The sequence below is a fragment of the Sodiomyces alcalophilus genome (assembly GCF_042370955.1).
Source record: "Sodiomyces alcalophilus JCM 7366 unplaced genomic scaffold ACRALscaffold_4, whole genome shotgun sequence".
NCBI classification, from domain to species: Eukaryota; Fungi; Ascomycota; class Sordariomycetes; order Glomerellales; family Plectosphaerellaceae; genus Sodiomyces; species Sodiomyces alcalophilus.
Genome location: NW_027263535.1, coordinates 2914632 through 2937070, shown reverse-complemented (window position 1 = coordinate 2937070; position 22439 = coordinate 2914632). Strand labels below are relative to the sequence as shown.

The window sequence follows — 22439 nt, the reverse complement described above, 5'->3', positions numbered from 1 at the left end:
ATATGTCAATCTCCATTGTTGCTTGCACTAAGAGCTGTGCCCTTTTCTCTCTTCCTTCACGAAAGCCACGTTGTGTCGGTAGCCAGCTATGTCGTCTTTGTTTTGTGCACCAGAATCAATGTGGCCGCCAGGCTGCCTAGATGGGGGGCAATTTTTCATCATAGTAATATCAAACTATATTGGGTTACGGATTGGATTTGAATAAGCGTTGTATTCTGACTTCTGCCAGCGATTTTGAACACCCTGAAATAAGACCAGTGTAGCGCCAGACTACCACTCAAGTCGCATTGCATCACAAAGCGGCCAAGGGATGTGCGTTCAGGTCAGGCTCACGCATTTCAAAGCGCATACGAATATGAATGTCCACATGCCCGAATGAAGCTCCACGACTGATTCCAGTTCAGTCCCGCAGATACTCGAATCGACGCACTCGCGGAACGCAGCTGCTCAGAGATGGGGAACTGCGAGGGCTCCAATATCTTGCACATATACGAACGGGTGTTCAAAGGAACTAGATAATGTAGCACTGGCACCTATCCCAAAGATAAAATGCCCTTCAGACCCTTCTTCGCCGCAGAGGGTCTTCGACGGAGGCCGGTAGTTTGGCCTCGGTATGGACGTCTTCGGGAACGCAGACCTGTGTTTCTCTATCGGAGTCTTTGCGTTTGGGTGGTTGAAAGCGTTTTCGAACCGCGCGGATCATCATGACGAACCAGTAGAAGTTGAGGCCATTGAGTGTGAGATTGCTGGCCAGATAGGATAACGCAAGCCACCACGGGATTTCAGATGCTCCTATTACAAAACCGCTCGAGTCCACATAGTCGCCCATCTCTAAAGCCACTGGGACCCCATCAGGGTCATGCGTGGGGCCGGTGCCAAGGGCGGCCCAGATGTCTCCTAGAACCATGCACGACTGATATGTCCCATAAACGAGACGGCAGCTGAAGAACGTTGCAATGAGGATCAATCCGTTGTAGAGCTGCACCCTTGACCCCGTCAGACCTAGCTTGTCGAGAAACCAATGGATATTAAGGAAGGGCGTAGAAAGCTCCCACAGTATGAACGTTGGCGCATAGTAATTTACAAAGGGTCTCTGGGAAAGAACAGGCGTTAGCATTAAGCGAATGCAGCGTCAAAGGTAAATACGACTCACAAACCCAAAGGAATAGACAAGAAGAGCGCTCAAGGCATGAGCCAGAGTTCCTGGACCAAAGACGTCCATATTCCTGCTCGTGACAACGAGGTCCCATAGGAAGTAACCAGCCGCAAGAGCCTGTATCATGCCGAGAGCTCCAGTGTAGCCCCAGATGCGGGCTTGCCAGTCCATCTTGTTGCGCTCGGCATCGGCAAACATAATCCATAGGGCGAGGCAATTGATGAGCGTGCTCTGGACGAAGGAGACAACATGAGCATCCCAGTTAACACGCCTCTTCCGAGAAAGTTTGTCGTACCTCTCGCCGACAACATATCTTGAAATGAGAGGCGAGATGGGCCAGTAAATGAGAGTATACAACAGAGAAGAGGCAAGTATCTCGTGAATATGAAGAGGCAACGTAGGGAGGGAAAATAATTCTGCCCACGGCTGGACCGCCTGGACAAGCGATGGAGGCGGCTTAAACGGGAATGGATCCTTCATTATATGTCGTAAAATCCAGACGATCAATGCGTATAAAAAGGGCCTCGACGAGGAAGCAGTGGAAACAAGGTAGCTTTTAGATCAAGTAGATCTGTTCATTCATAAAGGGACTCTCTAGGGAGACCTCACATTTCCATAGGCAGACCTCACACGTGACATTTTTATGGGGCCATGACAAAGCCGTGAAGCTCCCTAAGTATCCCATACAATTTGTACCATCCAACCCCTGTTTAACTGTGTCAAGAGGTACTTGCGGAGCCTAAAGAAACCAATAGTATCACGACAATAAGCAGAGTAGGATACAAGTAGATACATTAAGAGCAGGGGGTTTTCTATATAGAATACAGGGATTTAGATATACTAAACCAGGGTGACTCGGTATCCCGTTAGTCCACCTTGTAGCTCCTTAATAAGCTAAAGTCGTTAAAGCAGTAGCGCTAATATCTCTATAGGAACTACCTGCTATATAGCGTATATTATATACTTTAAACTTAAGGCTACTTAGCTAGTATAGGGCGCGTTATACATAGTTACGTCTTATATTTTTATTATATTATATAAGGCGAGGGTGTGTTAGTATAGGTATGTTTCTAAAAGTTTTTTAGTTTCCTATTTAGGCAAGTAACGTAAGTACTTCTTAACACAATTAAACAGGGGTTGGATAGTATGTATAGCTTAAGTACTTCGTAGATACCTGTACTTAATATTTCTATCTATAGGGATATTTTTTAGATTATTCCCGCGGTGCCCGGCCATACTACTTTAGTGGCTAGGTACCTAGGTACGATTTCGAATATACTAGTAAGTACTATTATTCCTAGAGGCCCGTTATTCCGTCTATACCACTTAGTTATTCCGACTATAGTTTATATATACAACGCACGTAGATAGAGACCTCGGAATACTAATATCGTAACGTACGGTCGCAAACCACACTAACATCTTTTAATAAGTTAATTAATTTGATTACGCGGATTAATTACGTTATATTAATAGATAAGCTTATCAGTTCGAAGCTAATCGTAGTAGTAATACTAGCGCCTCTTCCCTTCCTTATCCACGCCGCCCACGCCCACGCCCACGGCTATCTTATTCCTATAACAAGACAACGAACGCGCCGCCTCCTATTCCGTAGATTAACGACGTAGATTAATAACATAGATTAACGACGTAGATTAAGGATATAGATTAACGATATAGATTAACGATATAGATTAACGATACGATAAGGTAGTAGGAAGATTGGATCTAATTAGAACTATAGTCGGAATAACTAAGTGGTATTGTTATAGGTTTATATAAGGAGTGAAGAGAGTCGTTAAGACTATAATAAGAACAGGTCACGAAGCTGACCTTAGGGGGGGAATGATTATAAGATTATTCGTTAAGCCCTTTTAACTCGGGACTTAACGGGAAACACCCTACTTAAGGACTAGTGACTATCCTCCCTAGGATCGGTATATAATAACCTAAGGCTCTAAGATAATAGGTCTTAGGCTAGCTTAATAGTCCTAAAATATAACTCGGTCCTAAATATCCCCTATAGTTAACCTTAAGGCCGGTTCCGGGTTCCTAATATATTCCTTAACGCCTCTAAGTCCTATCCAATCTACTCGAATAGAATATCCCTAATATCACGCCCCTCCTTCTAAGGCTCCTGTCTATAGGAGCCGGTAACCGTTACTAGTCTGGTCTGTCCGTTAATCTATCCCGACCTAGGGATAGATAGGCCGGCCTAAACTCCACCTATTAAGGCCACTAACTCCCTCCTCGGCCTCCCGAGCCTAACTAGACGTCCCCGTTAACCTGGCCTGACCTTCCTTTAATTAATCCCGTCCTCCTTATATAGTATAACCGTAGTCTTTATAAACTAAGAGGCCCTAATATCTTTAGATAAAGCATAACTCTCCTAGGTCCCCTTTATTTATTATCCTTACTACGACTATACTATAATAAAGCCCCGAGCACTCTAACCGGGGCCCCTCTGATAAAGGGCTCTAGTCGGAATAAACCATAACTCTAAAAGCAGATATCCTATCGGTAAATAGTGGCACTTATAGGCAGTGAATTATAGTCCTTATTACTTTCGTAATCCTCTAAGACTTCTTTTATCTAGTCCTCTTATACTACCACTATTATTAAGGCGACCTAAGATACCTATATAAAGGGTATATCCTAAATAAGGCCCGTCACGATATAGTCTTAAATAATAAAGAACTTACCCTATTTCCTTTATCGCCCTCTTACGGCTTATCTAGCTTAAGGCCGGGTAATAATAAGGCGTGATATCTATTATAAATATTAATAAATAATAAAGCCTATCCGTAGACGCGTATACCCTAATAGCACCCTAGACGCGCCCTTTATTAACTAAATAACCGTATCGTAGAAACCCGTAATAGGTAATCGTATCTAGGTAAAAGGGGAAGGAATAATATAAGTAGGGCCTATATTAGGTTATACGACTATTTTAATATAGGACTTTTCTATCTACCTAACTTACCTTATTATTTTCCACTTCCTTACCCTTTCTTATTTACTTATCTATAATAATAATAATAGTATCGCTATTAATAGTAAGTTATCTATCCCCGTCTATATTAAGGGTATTAACTTATCCTATCGACTCCTTATTAGGGTACGTATTATCTCTATATGGTTCCGTGTATCGTGTATAGGATCGCGGGCGGCTTAGGATTCGGCTAATATCGTAATAGATTATTATTATTATTATCACCACCACCGTTACTATCACTAATATATAAGTATTATATCCTCTTCGCGTAGACCTTAGGCTGACTTATAGTATTAGAGCAGACCACTATTATATAATAGCGCCTCTAGCTTTGGCTAATAAGTATGAAAAGTCCGGCGCGGCCGGTAAATCCTCTAAGAAGTCCGGTAAGGCCGGTACTAAGTCCACTAAGGTGGCACCTAAGGTTATGGATAAGGGGATAACCAAAACTGCCAGGAAGAGGGTATAGCGGGCCGCGAAAAAGGCTTAGGCTAAGGCTAAGGCCGCGGCTATAGCGGCTACTCTTAAGCAGTAGTAGTAGTAATAGTAGCAGTAATAGTCTAACTCTTTATCGGACTTATTATCGGATTCGTCCTCGGATTCGTCGTCTTCTTCCTCCTCGGAGGATAAAGCTATCGAGTAGCCGGGCACGGCGGCTGCCCTAGCTAAATAAGCTATATCGGTTAGGACCGTTAAGAAGTCGGCTACTACGGCTACTCCGGTTACTAAGTCGACTAACCCTCTCCTTTTAGGGCGTAATAATTCGCTATAAGGTGCTCTTAAGCCCTTTAATAACCTAGAGGGCGTCCTTAACTATACTAGTTAGGACGTTATTATAAGCGGTGGTGCCGATAAAGCCACCCTCTTTAATAATAAGGAAGCTAACTCCGATAGGTCGTTATTATCGGAGTTCGCTTTATCTATAAACGGGTCTAGCCATAGACCCTCGGACTTTAGCGACGGCGATAGCGTCGAAATACCGGTATATCCTATTATTTTAGTTAGGTCGGGCCTAGAGCTTTATACTCCTTATAGGCGGTGCGCCCGTATACTAGGTTCCCTAGTATTATATAGCGATAACGTTACCGGTCCTATTATTATACGGCCCTACCACGGCAGTAAGGCATCTAATAAATACCACTATTACTATAATAGTAATAGCCGCGACTACGAGTTAGTATATTTATATAGCTATAGTCCCTTTTACTTTAACCGCTCCTAAGGTTACTAACTAGATATATAGCTTTTGTTACGGGTAGAGCGGGTAGCTAAGAAGCTATAGAAGATATTAATAGCGGCCGCACGGGGCGGTAATAGTCTAGATAACTAAGTGTCTATAAGTTAGCCTAATATCCTTATAAAGAGCACCGCTAATATATATAAGCGCCGGGCTTATCGGGTCTAAACTAAGTTATATCGGGCCCTTAAGACTATAAAAAAATACGTCCGGGATAATAAGGGTTTCGACCCCGTGGTGCGTTATCGCTAGGAGGAGGAAGAGGAGGCCGAGTATAAGAGGCGCGATACTCCTGTTTACACGGAGCGCCACCTTACTATTATTACCCGCCGCCTAGGTTAGTTAGTTATATAAAATTCGAAGTTAGCCGGTCTTCGTAAAAAAACCGGCCCTAAAAAATAAATAAGGGTTGCTTACGGTGGTCGTTAGGATCGGGCTAGGGGGAGTTTAGGGGGGGGGGGGGCGTTAGCGCTTTTTTTTAAAAAAAAGTTTCTTTTTCTATTTTTTTTTTATTTTCTTCCCTAGACCTAAATAAGAAAAGTCCCTGCGGGGCGCCGATAACACTATTAACTAGTCCCACTTTTTCGATTATAATACTCCTCGATAAGCGTATCGGGGAGATATCTTCGTGGTTCCTAAGTATTATATTTATATTTATACCCGGCCCACTTAATAAGATATTCGCGCCTATTCCCGTTATAACGATAAGCCAGGACTTCCTCTACCTCATATTTATCCGACTCCTATAGTTCGACCTTAATATCCGCGGGTATAGGCGACCTACCGTCCTAAGACTTCTATAGTTCGAGGAGCGAGATTAGGAAAACGTTATAAATCTTTATTAACTCCGGGAGCTATAGCTTATAAGCGAGCCTATACTAGCCTATTACGGAGGTGATCTTATAGGGGCTAAGGAACTTATCTAATAGTTTCTTATTAGGACGACTTTACTTAATATTCTTCGAGGATAGTAGTATATAGTCGCTAATCTTAAAGCGCTAGACCGCCCGGCCGGCGTTATAGTACCGTTTATAGGTGGTTTAGGCTTTCCTAATAACGACCTTTATAGCCCTACGATTCGATATAAGGTGCTTTACCCTTTACTTAGCTATAGCGGTACGAACCTTACCCGACTTATGTATTTATATATTATATAGTCCGCGTAGGTTAAAACCTATTAGCGTAATAAAGGGGGTTTACCGGATAGCTAAATACTATACGGTGTTATAAGTAAACTAGGCCAGGGGTAGCTGGTTAACCTAGTCGTCCTATTATAAGGCACCGAATACCCGTAGGAAGTGCTCTAAGTTCTGGTTCTATCGTTCTATCTAGCTATCCGTCTAGGGGTGGAATATAGTTAATAACCGCCGCTTAACGCTTAGAAGGCTATATAGGGTGGTCTAGAACTTACTAGTAAACAGGGACCCTTAGTCCGAAATAATACTATTAGGTAGGCCGTAAATACTAAAAACGTGCACCTATAGGATATTAGTAAGGCCTTTAGCTATTAAAGAGCTATTATAGGGGATATTAATCGCGTACTTAGTAAATCGACACACCACGACCAGGATAGAATCCCTTTTCTTTCCCTATAAGGTTATAGGGGGGAGGCCTATTATAAAGTCTATTAAGATCTCTTAGAATAGCTATTCGGGTACGGGCAGAGGTGCTAGGTACCTAAAGGGCTTATACTAACGCGGCTTAGTCCTCTAATAGATACTATATATAGGTATAAACTTCTTAACGTCTTATAAGAGGTATTCCTAGTAGTAGGACTCGGAAATCCTCTTAATAGTCCGACCTAACCTATAGTGGCCCGTAATAAGTACGTTATAAAATACTTAGAGGACCTTATCGTGTAAACCTAACTAGTTCGGTATAAAGAGACGGTCCCTAAAATAAATAGTACCCTAACTATTATAGGACTATAGGTCCGTTAAGTTATCCTTTAATACTAAGGAGATATAAAAGGGATTATCCTTTTAGGCAAAGATAATCTTATCCTTTAGGCTAGATAGACCCGAGGGCTTAGGTATACCTCGGGCTCTTATAAGGCTAATAATAAACTTCTTAGTAAATCCCTTAACGGGCTTCTACCGCTCCGCTTCGAGATCCGCCTAATCTATAGCGAGCTACGGCTTCCGTAAAAGCCTATCTACGGGGTTCTAAACGCCCGGATAGTAACGAATCTTAAAATCAAAGCTTAATAGCTCTTTTAGCTAACAGGCATATTAAGGTTTAATTCAAGGCTTATTTAGTAGATACCGGTAGTTTAAGTGGTTAGTTAGTACCTTTACTAGGGTCTAACTATACGCTAAATAGTAGCGCTACTACTAAAACGCTTCGATAATCGCTATTAGCTCGGTATCTAGTATCGGATAGTTTAGTTCGGGTCCCCTTAGCTTCCTAGATAGGAACGCTATAGGTTACTAGGTACGGTCCTTATACTAGCTAATTATAACGCCTAGTACGAAGTTAGACGCGTCGGGTTCTATATAAATAGGTAAGGCTAGGTTAAAATACTATAGTATAGGTACCGACTAGAATAATAATCGTAACTTCTTAAAAACGGCCCTCTCTATATCCCCAAACTAGAATATACCTAGTCTACCCCCTAACCTTAATAGGTCCGTAAATGGGGCAGTGACCTTAGAGTAGCCTTCGATAAAACGTTAATAGAAACCGGTAAAACCCAGGAAAACCTAAATCTTCTTAATAGAAGTGGGTTCCTCCTAATCCTTAATGGCTTTAACCCTTTTAGGATCTATAAAGACACTATTAGGGCTATATATAAAGCCTAAGAACTCGACCTCTTATATCTCGAACACACACTTCTAAGGGTTTACGAATAGGGACTATTCCCTTAGGCGTATAAGGATCTCCTTAATATACACGCGATAGGTGCTAAGATCCTTATTATAGATTAGGATATCGTTTAGGTATACCACGTAGATAGTGTTAATAAAGGCCTTTAAGGCTTCGTTAATATAACGCTAAAAGCTAGCGGGAGTATTATATAGACTAAAAGGTATTACTAAGTACTTAAAGTATCCGTACTTAGTTCTAAAAGCCGTCTTCTACTCGTCCCCTTCTTAAATTCTTAAACGATAATAGGCGTCCTTAAGATCTAACTTAGTATAAGCCGTGGAGGATATAAGGCGGTTAAGGATTTCGTGTATTAAGGGGAGCGGGGTATAGTCCTTACGGGTAACCTTATTAAAACCTTAATAGTCTATATATAAAGGTAACTATCCACCCTTCTTCGGTATAAACAGGATTAGGGCACCCGTAAAGTTTATCGATAAACGAATCCACCCTTTAGCTATAGCCTCCTTAATATAGTCTTATAGGATGGCTAGCTCTTACTCGGCTAGGGGGTAAATAGGGCCGAATAGGGGTAACTTACCTTCCTTTATCTTAATTACGTGATCCTAACGCTAGTAGGCGGGTAGACGGCCGGCCTTTACGATATTAAAAATATCTAAAAACTCTTAATAGTGCTTAGGGATAATATTCCCTAACTCGTCCTTATCTAGTAACTCTTAATACGGCCCGGGATTAAGATATTCTAGGATCCCTTTATTTAGTTAGGTCGGGTTAGGGGGTACTAGGGGTAGGGGTTATATCGGGTCCGATTAGATAATAGGGATTAAAGGACTATTAGGTAATATATCCTTTTCTTCCTTAGTAGTGTTTTACTTTATACTAATAACTTAGCCGATACGGGGGGCACCGGACTTTATAAGGCGTATAATAAGCTATATATACTCCTTTACTTTCTTTAACTCTTTTCGGCCCGGGATGCCTTAAAGGTCCTCCCGCTAAAGTCGATATATTTATTCGCTAGACCGGAAAGAGGTAACGGGGTTATATTCTACTAACCAGGGTATACCGAGGATAACTTAGGATCTATTAGGGTCTATATCTAGCACCTCGAACTTAATCGGATATATCCGGGTCCGGTCCTAACTATCCATAACCTTAACGTATATTTTAAAGGACCTAATAGACTATATATTAACCCTAAGGATAACCTATTTAAGTCACTTTAGTGGTCCTAGGGGACTATAGTCGGGAGGCAGGGTCTTTTAGTTAATTAGGTTAACCTCGGCACCTCTATTAAGCTTAGCGCTCCGGCGGCCCTATCCGCCGCTTAACCGTAACTCTAACTTCGCCTTAATCGCGCCCTTATTAGCGAAGAACGGCTAAGACAGCGGCCCTTCTTAGGCCTAAGCCTATCTAATAACAGGGTGCCTCGTATTAACCGGTAGGTTATTCGGGTTCTAACTAACGGAATATCCTAACGACTAACCTAACTTAGAGGGTTCCTTCGGGTATTCATTCCGGTAATAACCCTTTTTATTATAGCTAAAGTATATAACGCCGTTATAATAGCGCCTTTTAGGAGGCCCGGGGGCTTTTATATCGTTTACTTTAATTAATTCCATGAAACCTTAAGGAGGCATAAAGGGTTAAATAGTTATAGTACGGGCCCTATTAGGGGCCCTATTATACCCACGCTTCTCGCTATAGGGTTACCTTAGGCGATTATTCCGGGGCGTCTTTTCTTTATTTTTATATAAAAAAGTAATCTCTACTTATCAAGCTATAACACCTAACGCCTTATTATCGGTAAGGATACCGGCGGCTATAATCTAGTTATATAGCGGCTTATTAAGCTTCGTTAAGATTAACTATATACGCTACTTATTAGGGAAGGGTAGGGATACCTTATTAAATACCGAGTCTAGCCTATTAATAAACTTCGCGTGGGTCTAATTAGGTTTCTATATAGTCTAGTCCGAGAATAGCTTCTTAGTTATAGATATTTTATAGGTTTTGTTATTAACTAACTACTTAGTTAGGAAGGTCTTAAGGTCCTCCTAGGTAGCACCTCTAGTCTTTTTATAAACGCGCCTATAATAGGTATATTATCGGGATTTTATAATCTTTAATAGCAGGGTAAAGATAAAATAGATCTTCTCTGCCTTAAACGGCTTAACCTCGTTAAGTATAAAACGCTCCTCGATTTCTTTAATAAACATCTAGAACTAGTTATAGGACTGGCCGTTCTATTTAGGGAGCTTTTACGGGGCTTTATACTAGCTTTTACGGGAGTCCCCTTAGGGGGCACGTTTAGAGGTATCGGGGTCCTTCCCTTATTAAAGGGTAAGGAGACGCTTCTCCTTCTTTTCGCGCGCTTAGCGGTCCTTATAGTGCTTAATCAGGAAGTCGAGTTCCGCTAACGATAAAGTGCCGGGGGGGCGACTCTTAAGGTCTTTAATATCGAATTAGGGTCCTATATAGATAACTTAGGGGGTCCCTTAGTCGAGTAATAATCCTATTATAGGACTATAAGCGTCCAGGTTAGCCTATCCGCGGATCTCGAATTCGGGGTTATTATCTTTATCCTCTAACTCGGGTATAAGGGATTACTCGTAATCGGCGCCTAATAGCCCGGCTTCGGCTGCTTCGGTAACGGGGGAAGTATCCCGGGTATAAATAAGGGCGGTGCGTTTAGGGGGTATCTTAGTACTAGTTAGGGGTAGTAATAGAATTTAAAAAATAACTAGTTTTTTAAACTCTTAACGGTTATTATACCCGTAAACGGTTAGAATAAATAAAATATTATAGGTTTATATAAGGAGTAAAGAGAGTTATTAAGACTATAATAAGAATAGGTCACGAAGCTAATCTTAAGGGGGGAATAATTATAAGATTATTCGTTAAGCCCTTTTAACTTAGGACTTAACGGGAAACACCCTACTTAAGGACTAGTAATTATCCTCCCTAGGATCGGTATATAATAACCTAAGGCTTTAAGATAACAGGTCTTAGGCTAGCTTAATAATCCTAAAACATAACTCGGTCCTAAATATCCCCTAGGGTCAACCTTAGGGCCGGTTCCGGGTTCCTAACACATTCCTTAACGCCTCTAAGTCCTATCCAATCTACTCGAATAGAATATCCCTAACAGGTATAGTCGGAATAACCAAGTGGTATAGTCGGAATAACGGGTCTTTATTCCTATACCCCTTTTCTTCTCCGTACTAGATAACTTAAGGGCTAGTTTTTAGGCTGCTTATACCTTAAAAAATCACTGACTTTAGGGAATATCGAGTAGTGGTATAAGACTAGTATAGTATAATATATAGTTAGGTGCGTAAATAAAAAAAGGTATAGTACTTAAGCGGCTTTATGGCTTTATTATAGCTCTATAAAAATATTATATATAAGGTCTATCGGAAATATAAGGTCTCCCGAGAGAGTCCCTTTATAAATTAGAGTACCGGTATTTATATACCCCCTATTTACTATTTATTATCTACTTAACCCTAATAAGGAAGGTAAAGCGACCGCGTGTATAACCGTAATCTTAGCTTTAAATATTATATACTGGTACTCTAAGACAGGCAAAAGATAATACAAACTTTTAGTAGCTTATACCTTATATAATAAAGAGTTAACTTATAGCTTAGTCTAAGTGTATTTATGTTAGTACTAAGTCCTTTAGAATTCACGATATCCTATAGCTATCTAAAGCCGGCGATAGCCCTTATTAAAGCTATCTATAAAGAGCTGCTTAATACTATAAAGACCTAATACTGCTAATTCGGATTTAGAGTGATTAAATTATAGTCTATAAAACATATAGACGGTAATGTTTTTCGTGTAACCCTCGCCTATAGCCGCGGCGGTCCTATAACAGTATCGATAGTATAGTTTAGATACACTAAAATAACTAAAATTAGATACCCTTAGGGGGGGAGATAGTATAGTCTAAAGATAAATAAAAGTGTATTATCGTAGATAAGAATGCCTATACCTACCTACCCCTTACTATTAATAGAATTACAGTATCGGCGACTACGAGACTTGATTCTTAATATATAGTTAGTATATCTCTGATATAATGTAATCCTTTCAAAATAAATTACATTATATTATACGTAATTTATAATGTAATTTTGTAATATAAGGGGAAAACTTACACTTTTTTAGTATAGTTTTTCTATATATTAAGAGGCCCGTTATTCCGACTATACTACTTGGTTATTCCGACTATAGTTTATATATACAACGCACGTAGATAGACTCTTCGGAAGACTAATATAGTAACTACGGTCGTAAACCACATCAAGGTCTTTTGATAAGTTGATTAATTTGATTACGCGGATTAATTGCGTTATATTAATAGATAAGCTTATTAGTTCGAAGCTAATAGCAGTAGTAATAGTAGCGCCTCTTCCCTTCCTCGTCCACGCCGCCCACGCCCACGCCCACGGCTATCTTATTCCTGTGACGAGATAACGAACGCGTCGCCTCCTATCCGTAGATTGGCGACGTAGATTAACGATGTAGATTGACGACGTAGATTGACGACGTAGATTAACGACGTAGATTAATAACGTACTTAGTATATTAAAGATATTAATCGATAAGGTAGTAGGAAGATTGGGTCTAATTGGAACTATAGTCGTAATAACTAAGTGGTATAGTCGGAATAACGGGCCTCTATATTAAACGATATATTTTAGGTAAATTAGTATATACTCTATATTCTAAAGCGGCTATAATATAATACTATAACGAGATAATCGTAGACCTATCGGCATATAGTCGGACCGATGGCCGCGTATAGACCACCGATCCGAACCTATCTCTGCGCGTACGTTAAGGGATTAGTTTAATCCCTTAAGTTAAAGTCTTAGTTTAAAGTCAGCGCTTAGTTAACGAATATACTACGACTACTCTGCGATACTAAGCTATCGAGCCTTTTCTATAATATCCTTTCCTTAACTAAAGTCTACGGACTTTCCTTTTATTATAATTCTTTAACTTCTATACCTTTAAGGTAGTTAGGCCGAAGATACCACCGAGAAGGACTCGAGGAATAAGCGTCCCCCCGGGGGGAGCTAGCGAAGCGGACGCCGGGCAGGAGGCGCCTATTATGCCTAAACTAATAATGACGGTGCCCGAGCAGGGGCCGGATAAAAATAAGAACGAGGGCTTAATGGATACGCCGGTTACGCTCGGTCCTAAAGATAGTGGTTTATACGTTAATCGGCGATCCGTTACTAACCCCTTAATATCGATATAAGAGGCGTTAATTATAATATTTTCGTAGTATCTTTAGTAATAAAGCGAGATTAATCGAGTAATTATAGAGAAGCTCGCTAAACGACTAGCGCCCCGGCGAGATTATAAAAAACCGCCGGTATATAATTATAAGCTAATTAGAGAGTTATCCACGGTTATAGAAATCGACGATTAGTTAGTAGCGATTAAGGCTAGGAACCAGTTTAGGCCTAGTGCCCTAGTGCTATAGCAGATCGAATAGGCTTTAACGAAGCTCGAATATACCTTCTAGACGTCCTAGAGGCATTATACTAGGAAGATCGCTAGCCCGAATTAGAACGATTTTATAGCGTTTATTCGGCGAGAGTATCTATCCCGGGATATATAACGGTACTATTACCGTAAGGAACTTCGTAAGCTACTAATAACCAGCGATATAACGCCGATAAAGCTATTTAAATAATAGGATAACCTATATAGGCTATTAGGCCAGGAGATAAGCGGAAATAAAAAGCGTGCGTATGATTATTTTAGTCGACTACCTCTATATATTAAGGATAAGATACGAGAACAGAGAACTAACTTAGATAAGGCTATAACGCTAGCTTAAAAGGTATAGCTATTCTAGGATACTAGCCCTATTAAGAAGGCAAGTAGTAAGCGATCGGATACCGATTATAAGAGGACCTTATCGAACTTCTAGTATTCGGATAGTCGCTTAAGTCGGGTAAGCACCCCGGCGACTAGTCGGCGTACGCCGGCTAAGCTAGGTAAGACGGACTTAAAGGGGGCGCCCCTAACGGGTTAAAAGGTATCGGGCTCGGGCCTAAAGCCTTTATAAGCGTAGCCTAGCACGTATACCTTTATAGGCAAGTGCTATAACTATAGCAAAAGGGTCACCGTTCTAAGGACTATTATAGTAATAAGGAATAATAAATAACCGATAACGGGGCGGCGAAGGCTTATACCCGTGTTAGTAATGTGTATACTATATACGACGACCTCGATAATAATATTCGGGTTAGGGAACTCTATTTATTAGGAAATAAGTTAGCGTAGGTAATAAGGGGGCCAGACCTACGCCTAATAACCGGCCGGTAATCGTGGTTAGCAAGGTAGCGAGATCTATAGTAATAGTAATCCGTCACGGAAAGGAGATTAAGTTTGGCGTGGACTTAGATACCTATACGTAGGTGGATATTATTAGCCCGGCGTTAGTAGAACGCCTAGGGTTAAAACTGCTCCTAGAGGTCGAGACTCTAGAAATTAAAGGCTTTAATAGTAGCCCGGTAAGGGTCCGTAGAGCGTACGGCTTAGCTTTCTATTTACTAGACGTACAAGGACGGCCACACCTATTAAAAAGGGTCTTCCTATATACGGATTAACCTAAGGGTACCGGATAATTACTACTCTTAAACGATAGTATAGGTTAAGAGGGTATTATAATTAATACGGCTCGCCGAATATTTACTTACGGACCGATCTCTATTATAGACCCAGAGCTATAAGCTCGCGAGGTTATCTAAAAGCGGGCAAAGGCGTATGTTATATATATCGCTACCGCTACTACTATTATACCGGGGATACTAGATATAATTATTCCGTTTATAGATAACGATAAGGTGATATACGGACTAGTCGTCGAGCTGCCGCCGGAAATCGCCGACTACCAGGACGTGTTTTTAGAGCAGGCCGCGAAGAAGCCGCCCTTATTAAAGGACGCCGAATACACGATTAACTTATAAGACGGGAAGGAACCGCTATTCGGGCCGTTATATCCCTTATCTCGAGCCTAGCTAGAGGAGTAAAAGAAGTATATCGCTGAAGGGATAGCGAGCGGTCGTATCTAACGGTTAATAAGCCCTATAGGCTTACCGGTGCTATTCGTGCCTAAGAAGGACGGTAGCTTACGACTCTATATCGATTATTAAGGGTTAAACGCTATAATAATTAAGAATAGGTACCCTTTACCCCTAGTCGGCGAGCTATTAAATAGGCTTACCGGGGTAAAGTACTTTTCTAAGGTGGATATCCAAGATACCTATTACCGGATCCGGATTAAGAAAGAGGACTGCTAGAAGACGGCGTTTAGAACGCGATACGGCTATTACGAGTATATGGTTATACTATTCGGGCTAATAAATACTCCGGCTACCTTCTAGGCGTATATTTATTAAGCGCTTACTAGGTTACTAGATATATATTATATCGCTTACCTAGATAATATCCTTATATACTCTATATTAAAGGAATAGTATATAAAGGACCTAAAGAAGGTCTTAAATTAGCTTTATAGGGCCTAGCTATACGCGAAACTATTAAAGTATAAATTTTACCGTGACTAAATAGATTTCTTAGGGTTTATGGTAACCCGCGAAGGTATTATAATAAATCCGGAACGTATATATACGGTCGCCGAGTAGCTAGCGCCTAAGTCGTTCTAAGATATCTAAGTTTTCCTCGGTTTTACTAATTTCTATAGGAGGTTTATTAAGGGATACTCTAGAGTTATAACGGCGTTAACTATACTATTAAAGGGTAGTTAGGCGGGTAAAAAGAAGGGACCTTTTAAGTTTCCGGATAACGCTAAGCGGGCGTTTAAATTACTAAAAGTCGCCTTCGGGTCGGCGACTATTTTATAGCACTAGAACCTAGTGCTAGATATAAGGGTCGAGACGGATACCTTAAATAAGGCTATTTCCGGGATCCTAAGTTAGAAGTATAAGACTAAATAGCGACCGGTCGCCTATTTCTCGCGGAAGCGTTCTAAAACAGAGTAATAATAGGGTATAGGATAGCAGGAGCTATTAGCTATAGTAAAGAGCCTTAAGTATTAGCGCCACTATCTAGAAGGTATAGGATAGGCGTTCATAGTGCTAACGGACTATTAGGCGCTTAAGGGCGTGCTAAACGCGCCGGCGCGGGACCTTCGCGGAAGGCTTACTAGATAGGTATACCGATTATCGTTATTCGACTTCGAGGTTTAATACTATCTGGGTAAAACGAACCCGGTAAACGGCCTATTAATATAGCCGGATTATATAGTGGATAAGACGCTATACGATAATATACTTCCTACCTTATCGTAAAGATTATAACTAGTTAGCGACCTCCTAATAAGCGTTCGCTAACGGATCGCGAGTATCTACCTTACCCTAATAAGTAACGCGGTAAAGATTATATACGTTTAAGCTGCTCGGGTAACGCTACCCGAATATAGGCCTAGTAAATATAAGCGGGCATAGACTCTATAGGAGGGGGCCCTACTTAGCTTAAGAGATAAGGATAGAAGAGGGCTATAACCTCTATATCTTACTAATAGTACCCGGCTTATTATTATCGCTGCTATTACCCGCTCCTAAACGCGAGATATAGGGTATAGGGTAATTACCTAGTAAAGGGTCGTTAATAAGATATCGCCGATACCTAAGGCTAAGGCTAGGGTTACTATAATACCGGATTAGTATATCCTATATTCTATAGCTAAAAAGCTAGTCAGGAATAAAATAGTAAGTCGGTATACTATTAGCGAGGAATTAGAAGATTTAGTTAGAGGGCTATAGACTACTAACCCGGATTATATATCCTTAATTAAGAATATTCGCTAAGGGACCGGAAAGAGAGCGGGGTACTCTCTCGGAGAAAAGGATATACTATTATTTAAGGGACGGTTAGTACTGCCTATATAGGGCGCGCTAAGGGCGGAGGTCCTATAATAGCACTACGATAACCCTAAAGCTAGGTATATAGGAGTGAATAAAACGCTTAAGCTGATTTTAAGAAAGTTCTACTAGGTAGACTTAGCGGCGGATATTCGCGATTATATCGCCGTATATTTAGCGTGTTAAGGAGTATAGGTGCCACGATATAAGCCGTATAGTTAGCTATAAACGCTGCCGTTACCTATATATCCGTTCTAAGAGATTAGTATGGATTGTATTATAGGCCTACCGCCTATAAAAGGGGCCGACGGGCAAATATATAATACTATCCTAATAATCGTTAACCGGTATATAAAATACGCTTAATTTATTCCTACGCGGAAAGACCTAATAGCACCCTAGCTAGCGGTATTACTATATAAGGAGATTAAGTACCGATTCGGTAGCCTAGAGGGTATAGTGATAGACCGGGATAAGCTATTTACTAGTTAGTTTTAGATAGAGTTCTACCGCGAGCTAGCGAACGCTTAGCGATTATCCATTGTATACTACCCGTAGACGGATAGTTAGACGGAACGAACGTATTAGTTCCTAATTAAGTACCTATAAATAATCGCCGGTAATACGATAATATAATAGCCTATTTAGTTATTAGAAGCAGGGTTCGCCTATAATAATAGCGAGTATTCCTCGCTTAGTATCTCGCCGTATAAAGCGTTATATAGGTACTATCCACGTATAGTAGAATATATCCGACCTAGGGATAATACCCGGGTATAGGGTATTTAAGAACGTATTAAGAAACTAACGGAGGTTCGGTGGAAGGTCCGCGAGTATTAGGCGCGGGCCACGGAGTACTAGGCTTAGTATTATAATAAACGCTACTAACCGTAGTAGTATAAGGTAGGCGACGTTATTAGACTATCTATAAAGAACTTCCGATTCCGGTAAGGGTTAAAGCTAGCACCGCGATATATTCGGGTATAGGTAATTAAAAGAATCGGCGAGTAGGCGTATAGGGTTCGCCTTTCTATATAGTCTATAAGAATACACGATATATTCCCGGTATCCTTATTAGCACCGTGGAAAGACCGAGTAGCCGTAAAGCTATCGGCGAAGGATCTCCCGCTCCTAAAGGAGGAGTAAGATAAATAGAAGGTAAAAGATATCGTTAGTTATAAAGAAGAATAAAGGAAAACGTTCTATCTTATAAAGTAGGCAGGCTAGCCGGTAGAGTATAATACCTAGGAACTAAAGGACTACCTAGAAACGCTCTAGGGATCTAGAAGAGGTACTAGAAGTATAAAAAGCATATATATAAAAAGTGGGACGACTACGAGATAGTATAAGGCGCCGAAGGGTCGTCGGATATAAATAAGAACTTAATTATAGGTTATAATAACCTTTTCCTTATAGTAACTAAATAAATAGGGTTAAGCCCCGACTAGTCCTAAAATAAAACCCTAGACTATTAGAATAAAGTTTAACGCTATTTTAGGCGATTATTACCGGCGAATACTCGGCGAATAAAAAAAAAATTATTAAGTACTAAAATTATAAAAATCGGTTTTATTATCGATATTAGCGGCGGCAGTATCGTTATCGTTATCGGGGGCCGGCTAAGCGGCGACTATATAGTATCGGGGAGTACGAATAGGACGATAAGGGATATCCTCCTTATCGGAAAAGGCAAATACTAGCAGCGTGTACTCGGTATCGCTAAAGGGGCCGGGAGTAGTAGCCGATAAGGCGGTAGAGGTTCGGCGATAAATAGGTCGGCGGGGATAAGCCGCGGCGGGATAAGGAGTAGGCTCGATAGCCTCATTAAAGCTATCGGTAAAAGGATTATCGCTATCGGCGGAGGCGTGTCTATAACGAGTAGCCGCTAAGCGGCCGGTAAAATAGCGTACTAAAATAAGGCGCCGAGGGTTATTAATAGCCGCTAAAAGGTCGGCGAGACTATTAAGGACCGGGAAGGCATCTAGGCCCCCTAAACGTCCTTTACGGTTAAAAGGGTAGTAACCGTTAATCGCTAGATCCTTAATAAAAGTAATAAGCGACTTAACGTTATAGAGATCGTCCTTATAGGGGGGGCGAGTAAGGTCTAGTAGGGCTAAAGCCTCGGCGTTATTAATATAACCTAATCGATATATAAAGTTAACCGTTATTATCGAATAAAGAGAAGAAATCTCGTCTAAAATAACCGTTTAGATCTACTAACTATTAGAATATAGCCAAAGGATCGCCGATAAATTAACGATTTATATTCTTTACGGAGAGCTTCTTCTCTCCACGGTCTATAACCATATAAAACCACTTACACGCCTTAGAAATACGTTTATAGCCACGACGCTAAGCTATTAGCGTTAGGTTATCGTCTAATATATAGATCTGCTTATTACTATTCTAGAGTAGCTAAGTAATACCCAGTATAAAGTCGGGAATCTAAAACTAATTAGTATAGGTAATCGCCGAATAATTAGCGAACGTATAGCGATATATTATTAATAGCCGCGGGCGTAAGTAACGTAACGGCTAGTACCCGTACCGTCGCCGGCCTTATTAAAATAATTAATACCGGTATAAGAGTCTAGGCGCGATACGCAGAAAAGGCAGGGCGCCTCGCGAAGGAGGGCCGACTCCTAGCCCTTATTAGCATTATATTTCAGCTTATAAAGAGTAGTAGCGACTTATAAATTAACGGACGATATAACAGTGACCGGGCGGCGTTATTAATAATAATAATATTAATAATAGTTAGAACTAAGACGGGCAAAAGGTAATCGGCGAATACTCGGCGATTATAATAATAGAAGATGGTTATAGGAGGAAGATCGAGAGCTATAAGGAGAATTACGCGAAGGCACTATATACTCGTCGCTAAACGGTTACCTAAAGTTAGGCATAATATCCGCGAAAGGTTAGATAACCATAGGCAATAATAATAAGCATCGCGGAGTTTCTATAGTAATATTCGGATAAATCACGAGGCATATAGTTAGCGATAGAACGCAGGAGAGGTAAATAATAGAGCGGCCACTCTTTTTTCCTACGGGTTTTTAATAAGGGCTCGTATAGAACTAAATAGAGATAATTAATCGCGATAAACGCGTAATTAAAGGCATCACGATAATATAAGTCTATAGGACCAGACTTATTGGGGGGGGGGGGGGGGGCAGTGTAATAAGATAATCGCAGACCTATCGGCATATAGTCAGACTAATAGCCGCGCACGGACCACCGATCCGAACCTATCTCTACGCGTACGTTAAGGGATTAGTTTAATCCCTTAAGTTAAAGTCTTGGTTTAAAGTTAGCGCTTAGTTAACGAATATACTGCGACCACTCTGCGATACTAAGCTATCGAGCCTTTTCTATAATATCTTTTCCTTAACTAAAGTCTACGGACTTTCCTTTCGTTATAAATACATATATTTACGATTAGGTATATAGATATATATACTTTATAATACTATTTATTCTATATAATATAGATCAAGATACTCTTATAACTAGCTCCTTTTATACTAGATACTATAAACAGTTAATATAAAGCTATAGACTTAGCCGGGCTATTAAAGTCGCTATAAATATAAGATATACTAATAACAGTAGCTTAATAATAGCAGGCTATAGTATATATTCTAGGGTACTATAGTTTATTAAGTGTTTACTAATATAAATAAACTATCTAAATTAATTAATATATGATAGTAATCTTATAATAAACATAGTATAGTTAGTTATAAAGCATATAGATCTACTCAATAAGCTAGAGCCCGAGTCTACTTTATAGAACTACCTTCTTTATTAAATGAAGTCTTATAAATTATTAAACTTATAATAATAAAAGGAAAGTCCATAGATTTTAGTTAAGGAAAACATATTATAGAATAGGCTTAATAGGTTATAATCTTAGAGCTGTCACTATATTATCGTTAAATAAACGCTGACTTTGAACTAAGATTTTAATTTAAGTGATTAAACTGAGTCTCTTAATATCTATAATAAGATAGGTTCAGATTAGTAGCCTATACGTGGCTATTAGTCTGATTATATAGCCACGGCTCTACGATCGTCTCGTTATGATTATTTATAAAGAAGGACGTATCTTTAGTATTATAGCAGTTGCCTTTAGCCTAGAACAACTATAGAGTAGCTTTCCTTTTATAAATCACTATTACTATACATATAGTAGATTTATTAATAGAATCAGATTATATGTTCCCGAATTAGAACTATTAGAGTCTTAAAGTCTATAGTATAACTTAATTATCCTAAAATAATAACTTATCTAGCCTAGCTAAGAATTAGTCTTATTACTGTTTCTTATCTAATTCTATATCCTTTTCCTGACTTATATAATATCCACTTAGCCACAATTCTGATAGTTCTATAATGCTTATATTCACGTAGTATAATATCTTCTAGTAATATTATATATACTAGGGCTCTTGGAGCTTAAAAGAAATAAGAATAAATAGTCTATTTATAGATATAGAATAACCGGTATATTAAGATAACTTAATAAGTAGTTTTAATATAAATATTAATTTTATGCTATCTTAACTTATTAAGATAAAAATATATAAAAAACGATATCCTATTCTTTTTTTATATACTAAGTTTATAGTATAAGATAGTATTTCTCTACCTAGTATATTTACCGCTTGCGTTAAACTTTATCTTTGGACGAACGGATAGAATTCGAGCTAACCAACGCGTAACTTAAGTAAAAACGACGAAACCAATTAGAGAAGGAACCTAACTCCCTCCTCTACGCCGTGATAGCACTTAGTAGAAGCCATAGCGCGGATAAGGGGGTAGATACGATAGAAGGGGTGGTAGCGACTAGCCTACCTCTTAAAAATCCTTTAAACCGCCCCCACCGATAACGACTATTACTCGACTCCTACCGCCCGAACTAGGGTAATCCCGTATATAACTAAACCGAGACCGATATAGGGGCTCCGCGGACCCCTAAAACGAAGATCTAATAAGTTAAGGCGTTAATCTAAAGTCTACTAGCTAATAGGAACACGATTAATTAGGTTATAAAGCTAGTAAAAGAGCTTATTAAGCTACGCTGCCTTAATAGCTAGAGTACCGTAACGGCCCCGATTATATACCTTTACGCTACTATATATAGTATAATTAGGGAGGAACTTTAAAAAGGAATAAAGCCGACCTAGGCCGTAATAGCCTTAATACCGCCCGCCGCGGCACCCTTATAAAACCTAGCCCCCCTAGAGTAATCCTAGCTTAATACTATAAAGAACTAATTATTAAACACGGAGACTAGCCGGACTA

At 39.9% G+C, this 22439-nt stretch overlaps 1 protein-coding gene across 1 annotated transcript; it reads right to left on the bottom strand.

The window, feature by feature from the left end:
* Positions 1 to 556: 556 nt before the first annotated feature.
* Positions 557 to 1636, bottom strand: ACRALDRAFT_1070758 (uncharacterized protein; the record flags this gene model as incomplete). The annotated part of the gene is made up of 2 exons (XM_071017795.1): positions 557 to 1093; positions 1154 to 1636. The coding sequence occupies 2 exons, from the start codon at positions 1634 to 1636 to the stop codon at positions 557 to 559; spliced, it is 1020 nt and encodes a 339-aa protein (XP_070875128.1).
* Positions 1637 to 22439: the final 20803 nt, after the last annotated feature.